Raw genomic sequence first — 13,310 nt, forward strand, 5'->3', positions numbered from 1 at the left:
AGCTCAAATCCTCCAACCCTGGCAACATGCTTGTAAATCTTTTCTGAACGTTTTCAAGTTTCACAACATCTTTCCAATAGTAAGGAGACCAGAATTGCATGCAATATTCCAACAGTGGCCTAACCAATGTCCTGTACAGCTGCAACATAACCTCCCAACTCCTGTACTCAATACTCTGACCAATAAAGGAAAATATGCCAAACGTCTTCTTCACCTACCTACCTGCGACTCTACTTTCAAGCATCTGCATTTTTTTTTAGTTTAATCAGAATGATGATCTCCTAGCTGCTGTTCCTCTACTCTCTCCTCCTTTCTTCCTCTCCATCTACTTACCAAACATCTGGTGGCAAACTGTGTCCCATGATTGCTAGGTGGTGTAGGTCACAACAGACCACACTGAATTTGGAGACACGTTCCAGCAGTGAATAAAAGTATTCCCCAATCAATCCAGGGAGTTGAACCTTTGAGAATCACACTGGTTGGTTCTGGAGCATCCTATATTGCAGTGTGGCTCTTGTTGTATGAGTGCTGTACTGTTGAGTGAATGATAGAGGGAAACCATGAGCCACATGTAGAATAACTTGCCCTTGTCATCAAGCATAAGCATTGAGATTGTGTGCCAGGCCATTGGACATTAATCGGCATGATGTTCCATCATAGTTGTGCACCAACTGTACATTTGAGGAGCAAACTCTTTGCCATTCTAGCATATGACCTCATTGAGATCGATTCCCTCAAAGTTACCAGCTTCCTGCACTACTGGGAATCCTGCTCCCCTGTTAAAGCCACTTCCCTGCCTTCTTGTAATATCATGGTGTACAGTACTTTGCTCACTCCCCTGTTACTGTGATGCTCAGCGAAGTGAAAATAGTGAAATATTCAATACAGACACTTCAATGAGTTTAATACTCATTTACCCAAATGCTGTTTCTGTATGAGATAAATAAAGACACAGCTTAAACTTAGTTCTATTAAAACTTTTGCAAGTTAAAGAAAACAGCTTTTACACAAATTAAGTTAACTTTTCCTATGCTAGGCTCACTGCCTGAAAAACACATACTACCCACTTTTGTGAACTTGATTGGGCTGCTGGATTCTGTTCACTGAAGTCCATCGACAGGTGCACTCTGGGCACGAAGGTGGGTCTTGCACACCATCTTCTCCGTCTAAGTCTCTGCTGAAGGAATGACCGTCAGTTGTCCCTTCTTATCCCCCACTTTTTGATCCTTTTTGGAATGTTCCCGGACTTCAGCCAATGTGGTCAAAGCACTCAACAAGGTTAGACCAGGTCATCCTACATATACCCATCCCCATACCAAGATTTTACTCCATGATGCCAAGGTGTCTGGTAGAAACTGGGGAATACACAAACATAATGTCTCTCCCTATTGCTCTGGCTGAGGACCACTTAATGGGTTTTGGGAATCGTGACTCTCACGTTGCTCAATATGCAATACAGTCTGGACTGATCCTTGTTGGCTTTGCCCTGGGGTAATCTTGGCCTTTTCGTACTCCATATCAGGCCTTGTTTGCAGAAACTGTTTAGTCAATTTTATATTGGTCCTAGTTGTTCAGGCCAGTGGCCACTTGCTGACTTGACACTGTCCTCAGGTCCGGTATGACCATTTCCTGCAGTGTAAAAGTTGAGGGTAGCAATGACCATTCCTATGTTAGAACAATGACTACATTTCAGAAATGTGTCAATGCCTCTAAAGCACATTAGAACATGCAGTGGTCATGAAAAGCATCCCATAAATGAGAATCCTTTTGTTTCACAGCCCCCGAAAGTGCCATTTGTGCCTTGACCCGGAGGAATCCTGTGAATCATGACTATCTCAGATGCTGAGGAGGCATTGTAGATGTGCTACCCAAAGATAAGGTCTTCTGTTGTGAGCTATCTGTCTCCTCCCTCTGCACACCAGCCTAGTCTCTCTGCTACCTTTGTTCCATCTGCTTAATATGCTCTAGTTCAAGAGGGACTGTTACTACAGACTCCATGACTTGAGAGCAAGCTTTCAAAATTCAAAGACCCAGCATGATTCCCTACTCATTCCAACAACTTGTAAGGATTCCTGAAACAACACAGTACTTGCTGTATGTCTGCAGGACAAGGTCAAAATTACTTCACGTGAAAGGCCCCTGCTGATGTGTTACTGATACTGAGCCCTCTAATGTTTTCTGTGAAATATGTTGTGTAATTTTGCCAGTTAAAAATTCTGTTTTTTAAAATTGTTATTGCTTTTCAGATGAAGATTGAAGGTTTACGAGACAACTTGCATGGAATTTCTAAAGAAAGTCTCACGGCAATGCTTGAGTTAATCCTGGAACACACAGAAGACTTCACAGACTCTGCATATACGAGCCACGAACACCGTGAAAGTATCTTAGAATTGTCCAGGCAGTCCAGATTAGAACTGGAGCAGCTGATTACCGTGTGGAAGCAAGCAGTAAGATTTGGTTTGTTTATAAAGCTGGAATGACTTAAAATATATGATAATTACAAAACTTTCTTTATACTTTGATACGTCTATATCTCTTATAATCTAAGTTAAGGGACTGGACTGTAGTAGTATGTGAAGATTTAGATGCTGTGCAACATACAAGATATGAAAAGAAAGCATACAGTGTAAATCTAAAATTATAATGATAGAAGTGAAATGGAATGTCTCCGTTTCCAATGGAGTGGTGAACATTCGGGGAATATTTCATAACAGTCTTTAAAATTGTAAATTTTTCCTTGAATGGATGGGGGTAAAAATACTGCTTACCAGTTTGAAAAGTGTATTCTGAGGGATTGTCATATTGACATGGTCACCGAGGGACTAGCAGCCTATTGTTGGAACATGGACTATTTTTCTTCAGGAAATGGTTGTCGCTTTCAAGGAGAAATTAAATGAATATTTGATGCAGAGGAGGATGTATAGCAATGGAGCAAAGAATGAGAGAGATAAGTTTTATATTGCTCTAACAAATATTTGACACCAACTTGTTGAATTGAATAGCTTCGTTCTCTGCTTTAAACGTTAGGTTCTAATATCAAGGTCTGGTTTTTAAAAAGGAACGTACATATGTTTGTTCCTATAATTCACAGGTCAATTTACTGCTGATAAATCAGAAATAATTAATCAGGAACATCCTTCTAACTCTTAAAATGTCTGTATATATAAGATTGGCTAGTGTACTTTATTGTTCTCCTGAATATTTCTAACAATATTTATTATCTGCGCTTAAAAATAGTTAGCCCTGGATATGAAACCAGAGTATTTTCAAACAGCATCAGTTCCAGCTGGGACTAAATGAATAGCATTTCTCACAGTAATGTTTTAGCTCCAAAACAGCACCTATACCATACCGGTATGCTATGTCCATTTTCAACTAAAATTGGTCCTCATTGTTTGTCCAATGCAAAACTAGTGTTGATGCCTGTTGGACTAATAAAGCCTTTTGGCAAATATTGTGATGTTTTCTGGATACAAATATAAGGTGTTCAGTTTTACATGACAGTGACAATTACTTTATTATCCTAATTCTGTGCAGTTAAGAATCCGATGATGCAAAACTTAATAATAATCAGCAGAATGTTGGTGGATAATTTGCATAACAAATGATTAATTTTATTCAGTTTAGCATAATTAAATACAAGACCATTTCATTATAGCCTCAGCTTTACTCCATATACTTTATCAGCAATATTCAGTTTGAAGATTATAATTTATGCTTGGCAAAGTTAATACTTTTCTGTTATGTATCATATCAGTGGATGACAGCCTGGATCTTACTGTTTTTGCTTATAACTTGAGTAATATCAAATTGAATGTAGTGATTTTCCATTTTTGATAGCAGTTCAACAAAGAAAATTCCATCTGCAGTCATTGTTTCACGTTGTCTGAATTATAAATTGATGCAAACTATAACCTATCAATTTGGGAAAACATCCTCCTTTTGGCTTAACAATGTTAAAACATTATACCATGGTTATCTGAATCATTAATGCTTTCAGAGTCGAAATGTCTGGCGCTACAAGAGCACACAGGTCGGTCAGCATCCGAGGAGCTGGAGATTCAACATTTCAGGCATAAGCCTTTCATCAGGAATGTTGGGGGAAGGAGGGTGGGGGGGAAGTAGCTGGGATAGGTAAATGCAGGTGTGGGGGTGATTGTGATCGGTCAGAGGGGAGGGTGGAGTGGATAAGTGGGAAGGACGATGGACAAGTAGGATGGGTCAAGAGGGTGGTGCCAAGTTGGAGGGTTGGATTTGGGATTAGGTGGGTGGGGGAAGAGTTAAAAACTTAGTGAAGTCGATGTTGATACCGTGTGGTTGAAGGGTTCCAAGGTGGAAGGTGAGGCGTTTTCCTTCCAGTCTTTGGGTGGCTTGGATTTGGTGATAGAGGTGGCTCAGGACTTGCGTGTCGTTGGTGGTGTGGGAGGGTGAGTTGAAGTATTTGGCCACAAGGCTGTGAGGTTCTTTGGTGCCTGTGTCCCAGAGATGTTCCTTGAAATGCTCCATGAGCTGGTGTCCTGTCTTCATGATGTAGAGGAGTGTTTACCTACGAACATCAACTTTTGAAAGTTCTTGCCTAATACCGTCAAAATTGGCATTCCTCCAATTTAGAACTTCAAGTTTTAGATCCAGTCTATCTTTTTCATCAATATTTTAAAACCAATAGAATTATGGTCACTGACCCCAAAGTGCTCCCCCACTGACACCTCAGTCACCTGTTCTGCCTTATTTCCCAAGAGTAGGTCAAGTTTTGCACCTTCTCTGGTAGGTACATCCACATACTGAATCAGAAAATTTTCTTGTACACACCTAACAAATTCCTCTCCATCTAAACTCTTAACACTATGGCAGTCCCAGTCCACATTTGGAAAGTTAAAATCCTCAACCATAACCACTCTGTTATTCTTACAGATAACTGAAATCTCCTTACAAATTTGTTTCTCAATTTCCTGCTGACGACTTGGGGGGGCTCTATAATACATTCCCAATAAGGTGAACATCCCTTTCTTATTTCTCAGTTTCACCTAAATAACTTCCCTGATGTATTCTTAGGAATATCCTCCTTAAGTATAGCCATAGTGCTATCCCTTATCAAAAACACCACTCCCCCTCCACTCTTACCCGTATTTCTATCCTTCCTATAGAATTTGTATCCTGGAACATTAAGCAACCAGTCCTGTCCATCCCTAAGCCATGTCTCTGTAATTGTTGTGATATCCCAGTCCTATATACCTAACCATGTCCTGAGTTCATCTGCCTTGCATATTAGGCCTCTTGCATTGAAATAATTGACGTTTAATTTATCAGCCCCACCTCATTCTCTGCTTTGTCCCTGCCTGCCCTGACTGATTGACTTGCATCTTTTCTCAACTGTACCAGTCTCAAATTGATCTCTTTCCTCATTATTTCCCTGGGTTCCACCCTCTCACCTTACTAGTTTAAATCTGAGAAGCTCTAGCAAATCATCCTGCTAATATATTAGTTCCCTTCCAAGTCAGGTGCAATCCATCCTTCTTGTACAGGTCACTTCTACCCCAGAAGGGATTCCGTCCAAAACTGTAAACCCTTCTCCCTCCCCACACATTCATCTTCTCTATCCTCCTATTCCTACCCTCCCTAACTTGTAGCGCTGGGAGTAATTCAGATATTACAACCCTCGAGGACCTCCTTTTTAAATTCCTGTCTAACTTTCTATATTCTCCCTTCAAAATCTCATCCTTTTCCCTTCCTATGTAATTTGTTCCAATGTGTACAACGACCTCCTGCTGGTCCCTCTCCCCTTTGAGAACATTCTGCACCCTCTCTGAGATATCCTTGATCCTGGCAACAGAAAGGCAACACACCATTCTGATTTCTTGCTGTCAGTTGCAGAAACGTCTGTCTGTGCTTCTGACTAGAGAGTCCCTTATTACATTCGATCGGTTGGATCCTGATGTACCCCTTATTGCCTTAGAGCCATTCCCTGTACAGAATCTTGGCTGTTTGTGTCACATTCCCTTGAGAGTCCATCACCCACCCTACATTTTCCGAAACAGCATACTTGTCTGAGGTGGGGATAACCACAGGAGACTCTTGCACCACCTGCCTCCCTCTCCTACCTTTCCTGGAGTTAACCCATCTACCTGACTGTATCTACAGCTTTTCTCTCTTCCTATAACTGCTATTCATCACACCCCCAACTCCTGTAAATTCCTTATTGCCTCTAACTGCTGCTCCAACTGATCCATGTGAAAGATAGGATTTGCAACCAAAGGCACTTCCTGCAGACATAATCATCAGTAACATGGAAACATTTTCTAAACTCCCACATCCGACAGGAAGAGCAAATCACTTTACTAAAGGCAATCGTTTCTTCTTCACAATCTGCAGAACAAGAAAATATCACTGTCTTATTGCTCTAAAAAACACTGCTTTAGATTAACTTAATACTTATGGTTTATATTTTTAAAATTTAATCAAGAGACAGATTAAACATAGAATCAAGAAAGAACCCATTCTACTCACTATTGTAGATTTACAGCAAGGTTTCACTTAAAAACTACATACTTATCTGTTCCTGTGCTATGAGCTCTCCCACACAGACTCCTCCAAAGTCAGATGTGAATTTCACTGTTTGTTAAATTTTCCTCAATGCATTTCCAGAGATACTGAACTGAAACAGCAAAGGCAGTAACTGTGCAGATTCACTGCTGTGTCAGACAGCAGTATAGGTTTCTTTTCCTGACCATGTGGTCACTACCTTTGTCTGTCCTAGTCCTTTTTAAAGTGCCATTGTTTTGATCTTTCTTCCCCCCAAGTTCCAAAACAATGCAATAGCACATAAAACAGTATTTGCTGCTCCTGGACTCTGAGAAAATCCCCTCCAACACCTAAAATACCTCAAAAAGGAACATATTTTACAGCCACAACTTTTTTCCCTGTCTCCATCTTGGATTACCCAGATACCTATCGCCTTCCCAGCTACCTTCCCCACTGGCCCCACCCCCACCCTCATATTTATCTCTCAGCTAACCCCCCCCCTAATATTAATGTTAAAGGCTTATGCCCCAAAACGTAGACTCTTGTGCTCCTTGGATGCTGCCTGACCTGCTGTGATTTTCCAGCATCACACTCCTCAACTCTGACTCTCCATCTGCAGTCCTTACTTTCTCCTCATCATTAATGCTTTCACTAAGACACAGTAAATTTGTAGATCAAATCTATCAAAAGGATTACTTTTAATTCCAAACTATGAGCCAAATGGAGAACAAAATCACACTCATTGTTATCAGCAGTGTGTGTTAACATGATGAGAACACCGTTGCTGAATCAGCATAACATTTACATTTCTGATACTTGCCTATTTTAAATAACAAAGCAGGGATTGTCCTTATCTGACAAAGTCTACCTCATCAAGTTCTTGCTGGGGTCAACAAGCTTCATTCAGTCATGAAACAAGTAAATTCATAAAATCTTATCATCAAAATATTTGTAAAGATATGAGTAATTTGTAAAAGGTAAAATTTTCAATAGCTTCTCCTGTACATCTACTTTCTTTTTCCTCCTGTTAACAGTACTAAATTAATTTTTAATGTTGCAATAATTTGCTTTGCCTAGAATATGTACTTAAAACAATGACTTTTACTTCCAATTCTTGATTTAAAAGTTCCAAAAAACATAGATGAGCTTTTCTCACATGAAAAATGGCCAACAATAAATTTAATGAGATTAAGAAATTGCTTCCAGTCCCTGTCACAATCATTCCTACAAAGATACCATTCACTAGAATTAAGAAAATTAAGTATGTTTATATTTATTCAATTAAGTTAGAATAATATAAATAATCAGAAGATACAGTGAAATAAAACTATCCGAAATTGCCATAAGTTCCTGAGATAAAGGCATTGGACAAAAACATTGACTTCAACCCAGTGTTGTTTGCCCAGAAATTCTTCCAAACATATCAAATAAATATATCGAAGAAACATATCAAATAAACATATCAAATAGACATATCAAATAGACATATCGAATAGACATATCGAATAAACATATCAAATAAAAGGTTTGTTTACATTTTAAATGGTTTGGCTAAGATATAGCCAATGCTGATACTGAATCCTCATCATCTTTGGGCATTCTCAAGTGGCTCACTGGAAAAGGGGCTTCAAACATAAAGCCGTTGCATTGCTGACAGTAATACTTAGGTAAGTCTTTCATGGAGACCATTGGGTGGCTCTTCCTCCATTCCTGGATCAATGTTGGATTTAGGAGAAATCCGGACACTCCGAATCCTGACTCTTAAAAATGGCTATGCGCATTTCTGAATTTCAATCTGGATGTGGGCTAATTGGAAGTTGAACCAGATGATCCAGCAAGACCCTAAGAGGCTGCCCAGTTCCGATGTGGAGTAGGTGGAAATCCTTCCTGGGGCCATCTCCTGTGGCCCATATGCAAACCTCTGCTCCTCACTCATGTCCTTATGTCACCCTTACTCAAATGACCCATACTGTACATCCAGTTATCCATGGCTCTTTACAGCCCCCATTGCAAGTCATTTTCTTCCTAAAACCCTTTGTACATGCCAACTCACCATCATTCACCATGGATATTATTGAGGAGGCATCAGGACAGAAGTTGCAGCAGAACATCTTGTAGATGGTACATACTGTCGTGGTAGAGGGAATGAATGTGGAAAGTATTAGATAGGGTCCCAGTAAAACAGGCTGTGTTGACCTGGATGGTGTCAAACTTCTTGAGTGTTTTTGGAACTGCACCCATCCAGACAATTGGGGCGTATTCTATCATACTTCTCACTTTTGCCTTGTAGCTCATCACCACCTTCTCAAGGGCAACTAGAGATAGGCAATAAATGTTGGCCAGTCAGTAATACCCATATCCCATGTGTGAATAGGAAAGAGAGAAGGTGGGTAGGTCAGGAGGTGAGTTACCTGCCGTAGCATTCCCAGCCTCTGACTGCTGATGTAGCCATAGTATTTGTATGGTTCGGCAAGTTCTGTTTCTGGTTAATGGTGCATTTTGATACTTCTAGACAGTTGTCAACAGGTCATAGCAAGTTGGACAGTTTATGAAATACTTATGGACTCATGCAACAATGACCCAAAGAATGACCCCTCCCCAAGGATTCCTGATCATACAACCCCAAGGAGACCTGGGACGGTATCTGCATGTAACCAGTGATCCTACTTTTTCTTTGATCAGTTGCACAACTGAGCTTAGCCTTTCTCCACTTCAAATTATCCTTGCTTGGTTCTAACCAAACATTTCTGATGTGGAATTTTCAAACTAAAATCCATACACCAAGATAACCCATACAGATGTACAACATGGAAACAGACCCTCTGGTCCAACTCGTTCATGCCGACCAGATATCGTAAATTAATCTAGTCCTATTTGGCAACACTTGGTCCATATCCCTCTAAACTCTTCCTATTCATGTACCTGTCCAGATGCCTTTTAAATGTTGTAATTGTACCAGCCTCCTCCAATTCCTCTCGCAGCTCATTCCATATACGCGCCACCCTTTATGTGAACAAGTTGCCCCATAAATCCCTTTTAAATCTTTCCCTCTCTCACCTCACCCTTTAGTTTTGGACTCCCCTACCCTGGGGAAAAGACCTTAGATGTTTACCCTATCCGTGCCCTTCATAACTTTATAAACCTCTATAAAGTCATCCCTCAGCCTCCGATGCTCTCGGGAAAATGGCCCCACTCTAATCAGCTCCTTCCTATAACTAAAACCCTCTAACACTAGCAACAGCCTTTAAATCTTTTCTGAACCCTTTCAAGTTTCATAACATCTTTCCTATGTTGGGCGGCACGGTGGCACAGTGGTTAGCACTGCTGCCTCACAGCACCAGAGACCCGGGTTCAATTCCCGCCTCAGGCGACTGACTGTGTGGAGTTTGCACATTCTCCCCATGTCTGCGTGGGTTTCCTCTGGGTGCTCCGGTTTCCTCCCACAGTCCAAAAATGTTCAGGTTAGGTGAATTGGCCACACTAAATTGCCTGTAGTGTTAGGTGCAGGGGTAAATGTAGGGGAATGAGTCTGGGTGGGTGCACTTCGGCGGGTCTGTGTGGACATGTTGGGCCGAAGGGCCTGTTTCCACACTGTAAATAATCTAATCTATAGCTGGGACACCAGAATTGAATTCAGTATTCCAAAATTGGCCTAACCAATGTCCTGTACTGGCACAATATGACCTCCCAACTCCTGTACTCAATACATTGACCAACAAAGACAAGCATACCAAACGCCTTCTTCACTATTCTAACTACTTACGACTCTATTTTCAAGGAGCTATGAACCTGCACTCCAAGATCTCTTTGTTCAGCAACTCTCCCTAGGACTTATCCACTTAATGGTAAGGTCTTTCTGAGATTTGCTTTCCCAAAATGCTATACCTCACATTTAATAATAATAGCTGTTTAATACTAATATCTGTTTGGCAGATAAAATATTGATATGGATAGAAATTGAACCTCCTCCGAAATTTAATCATGGCTGATATATTTCTCAACCCCAGTCTCCTGCTTTCTCCCTATAACCCTTGATCCCCTTGTCAATCAAGAGCCTATCTATCTCCATCTTAAAGTTTTTGCGAAGATTTGTAGCTCGGGTGCTCGTTGTTGTGGTTCTGTTCGCCGAGCTGGAAGTTTTTGTTGCAAACGTTTCGTCCCCTGGCTAGGCGACATCATCAGTGCTTGGGAGCCTCCTGCGAAGCGCTTCTTTGATGTTTCCTCCGGTGTTTATAGTGGTCTGTCCCTGCCGCTTCCGGTTGTCAGTTTCAGCTGTCCGCTGTAGTGGTTGGTATATTGGGTCCAGGTCGATGTGTTTGTTGATGGAGTTTGTGGATGAATGCCATGCCTCTAGGAATTCCCTGGCTGTTCTCTGTCTGGCTTGCCCTATGATAGTAGTGTTGTCCCAGTCGAATTCATGTTGCTTGTTGTCTGCGTGTGTGGTTAATAAGGATAGCTGGTCGTGTCGTTTCGTGGCTAGTTGATGTTCATGTATACGGATTGTTAGCTGTCTTCCTCTTTGTCCTATATAGTGTTTTGTGCAGTCCTTGCATGGTATTTTGTACACTACATTCGTTTTGCTCATGTTGGGTATCGGGTCCTTCGTTCTGGTGAGTTGTTGTCTGAGCGTGGCTGTTGGTTTGTGTGCCGTTATGAGTCCTAGGGGTCGCAGTAGTCTGGCTGTCAGTTCCGAGATGCTCCTGATGTATGGTAGTGTGGCTAGTCCTTTTGGTTGTGGTATGTCCTCGTTCTGTGGTCTTTCTCTTAGGCATCTGTTGATGAAGTTGCACAACATTCATTCTGTCCAGGCCATTCAGTATTCTGTCAGTTTCAAATAGACCCCCTGTCATTCTTCTAAACTCCCATTGAGTATTGTCTCAGAGCCCTCAAGCGTTCCTCACATGTTCAGCTTTTCATTCTTGGGACCATTCACGTGAACCTCTTCTGAACCTGCTCCAGGACTAGTACATCCTTCCTGTGATATGGAACCCAGAACTGCACCCACTAGTCCAAATGTGGTCTGACCAGAACGTTACAGAGCCTCAGAAATATTCCCTGCTTTTATATTCAAGTCCTCTCAAAATAAATGCCAACGTTGCATTTGCCTCCCTAACTACTGATTCAACCTACAAATTTACCTTGAGAGAATCCTGGACTAGAACGCCCAAGTCTCTGCATTTCAAACTTCTGAATTTTAGAAAATACTCCATGCTTCTTTTCTTCTTACCAAAGTGCATGACCTCACACTTTCCCATGTTGTACTCCATCTGCCACTTCTCCTAACCTATCCAAATCCTTCTGCAGCCTCCTCGCTTCCTCAAATACTACCTGTCTCTCTATCTATCTTTGTCAGAACTTAGCCAGAGTGCTCTCAGTTCCTTCATCTAGGTCATTATGTATAAAGTGAAAAGTTGTGGTTGCAACACTGACTCTTACAAAATAGCACTAGTCACCGGCTGCATCCTGAGAAGGACCCTTTTATCCCCACTCTCTGCTTTCTGCCAGACAGCCAATCCTCTGTCCATGCTAGCACCTTGCCTCTAATATCACGCGCCCTTACCTTACTCAGTAGCCTCTTGTGTTACACCTTGTGAAAGGCCTTCTGTAAGTCCTGGTAGATAACACCCATTGGCTCTCCTTAGTTTAAACTGCTTGTTACTTCCTCAAAGAATTCTAGCAGATTTGTCAGGCATGACCTCTCCTTGAGGAAACCATGCTGACTTTGCCCAAGTTACCTGGCAATGTTTTTCTACAACCTCTACCATCGGGGAGAAGGTACAGCAGCCTGAACGCTTGCACTAGCCGTTTTCGCAACAGTTTCTACCCTACTGTTGTTATAATACTGAATAGACTCAAATCTCTTCAGCTATCTCCTTTAGAACTCTGGGGTGTAGTCCATCTGGTCCAGATGATTTATCCAAATTCAGACCTTTCAGTTTTTCTGGCATCTTCTCCTTGGTGATGGCCACCATACTCAGCTCTGCCCTGATTCGATGTCTAGAATGAAGGCATCAAAGATATATTCTAAATGTGATGGTGATGCAAAGGTAGGCACGTTGTAAAGAGGGTCAGGCAGCATCCAAGGAGCTAGGAGAATTTACGTTTCGAGCATAAGCCCTTCATCATGCTTTCCTAATGAAGGGCTTATGCTTGAAACGTCGATTTTCCTAATTCCTCGGATGCCACCTGACCAACTGTGCTTTTCCAGCATCACAGTCTTCGAGTCTGATCTGCAGTCCTCACTTTCTCCACATTGTAAAGAGGACAGAATGATACTGTGATGGGATTTGGAAAAAATAGATCATAATGTGGGAAAATGTGAAAATGCCCATTTTGACAGGAAGAATAAAAAGAAATGTGTTATCTCAATTCTATGTTCTATGTAAATGGGAAAAGATTGCAAAGCTGTGATGTGTGGAGCGACCTGGGTGTTCTTGAACATGAATTTCAAAAGACTCATATGCAGCAAATTATGAATAGGAAGGGTTTAGAGGGATACGGGCAAATGAGACTAGATTAATTTATGATATCTGTTCAGCGTGGGTGAGTTGGACCGAAGAGTCTGTTTCCATGCAGACAAACTAATAGGATGTTATTGTTTATTATGAGCAGAATTAAATACAATAATAGATAAGTTGTGCTTTAATTATTCATGACACTGGTGAGACCAAATCTGAAGCATAATGAATACTGTTGGGCTTCTCATTTAAGGAAGGAAGTAAATGTTAGAAGCCGTTCAGAGAAGGTTAATTAGTCTAGATTCTGGAATGAGCAGATTGTCTTATGAGGAA

At 41.3% G+C, this 13,310-nt stretch overlaps 1 protein-coding gene across 4 annotated transcripts in view; it reads left to right on the plus strand.

The window, feature by feature from the left end:
• Positions 1–13,310, plus strand: part of ctnnal1 (catenin (cadherin-associated protein), alpha-like 1) — a 323,942-nt gene that overhangs the window by 274,929 nt on the left and 35,703 nt on the right. For all 4 annotated transcript variants that reach the window (XM_087987306.1, XM_087987305.1, XM_043690224.2 and 1 more), the window contains exon 7: positions 2,247–2,447. In XM_087987306.1, coding sequence (XP_087843432.1) covers positions 2,247–2,447 — 201 coding nt within the window. The remainder of the gene's footprint in view (positions 1–2,246; positions 2,448–13,310) is intronic.

This window comes from Chiloscyllium plagiosum, unplaced genomic scaffold (assembly GCF_037043375.1).
Source record: "Chiloscyllium plagiosum isolate Xiang-an unplaced genomic scaffold, Cpla_swu_hap1 HiC_scaffold_5, whole genome shotgun sequence".
Taxonomy (NCBI): domain Eukaryota; kingdom Metazoa; phylum Chordata; class Chondrichthyes; order Orectolobiformes; family Hemiscylliidae; genus Chiloscyllium; species Chiloscyllium plagiosum.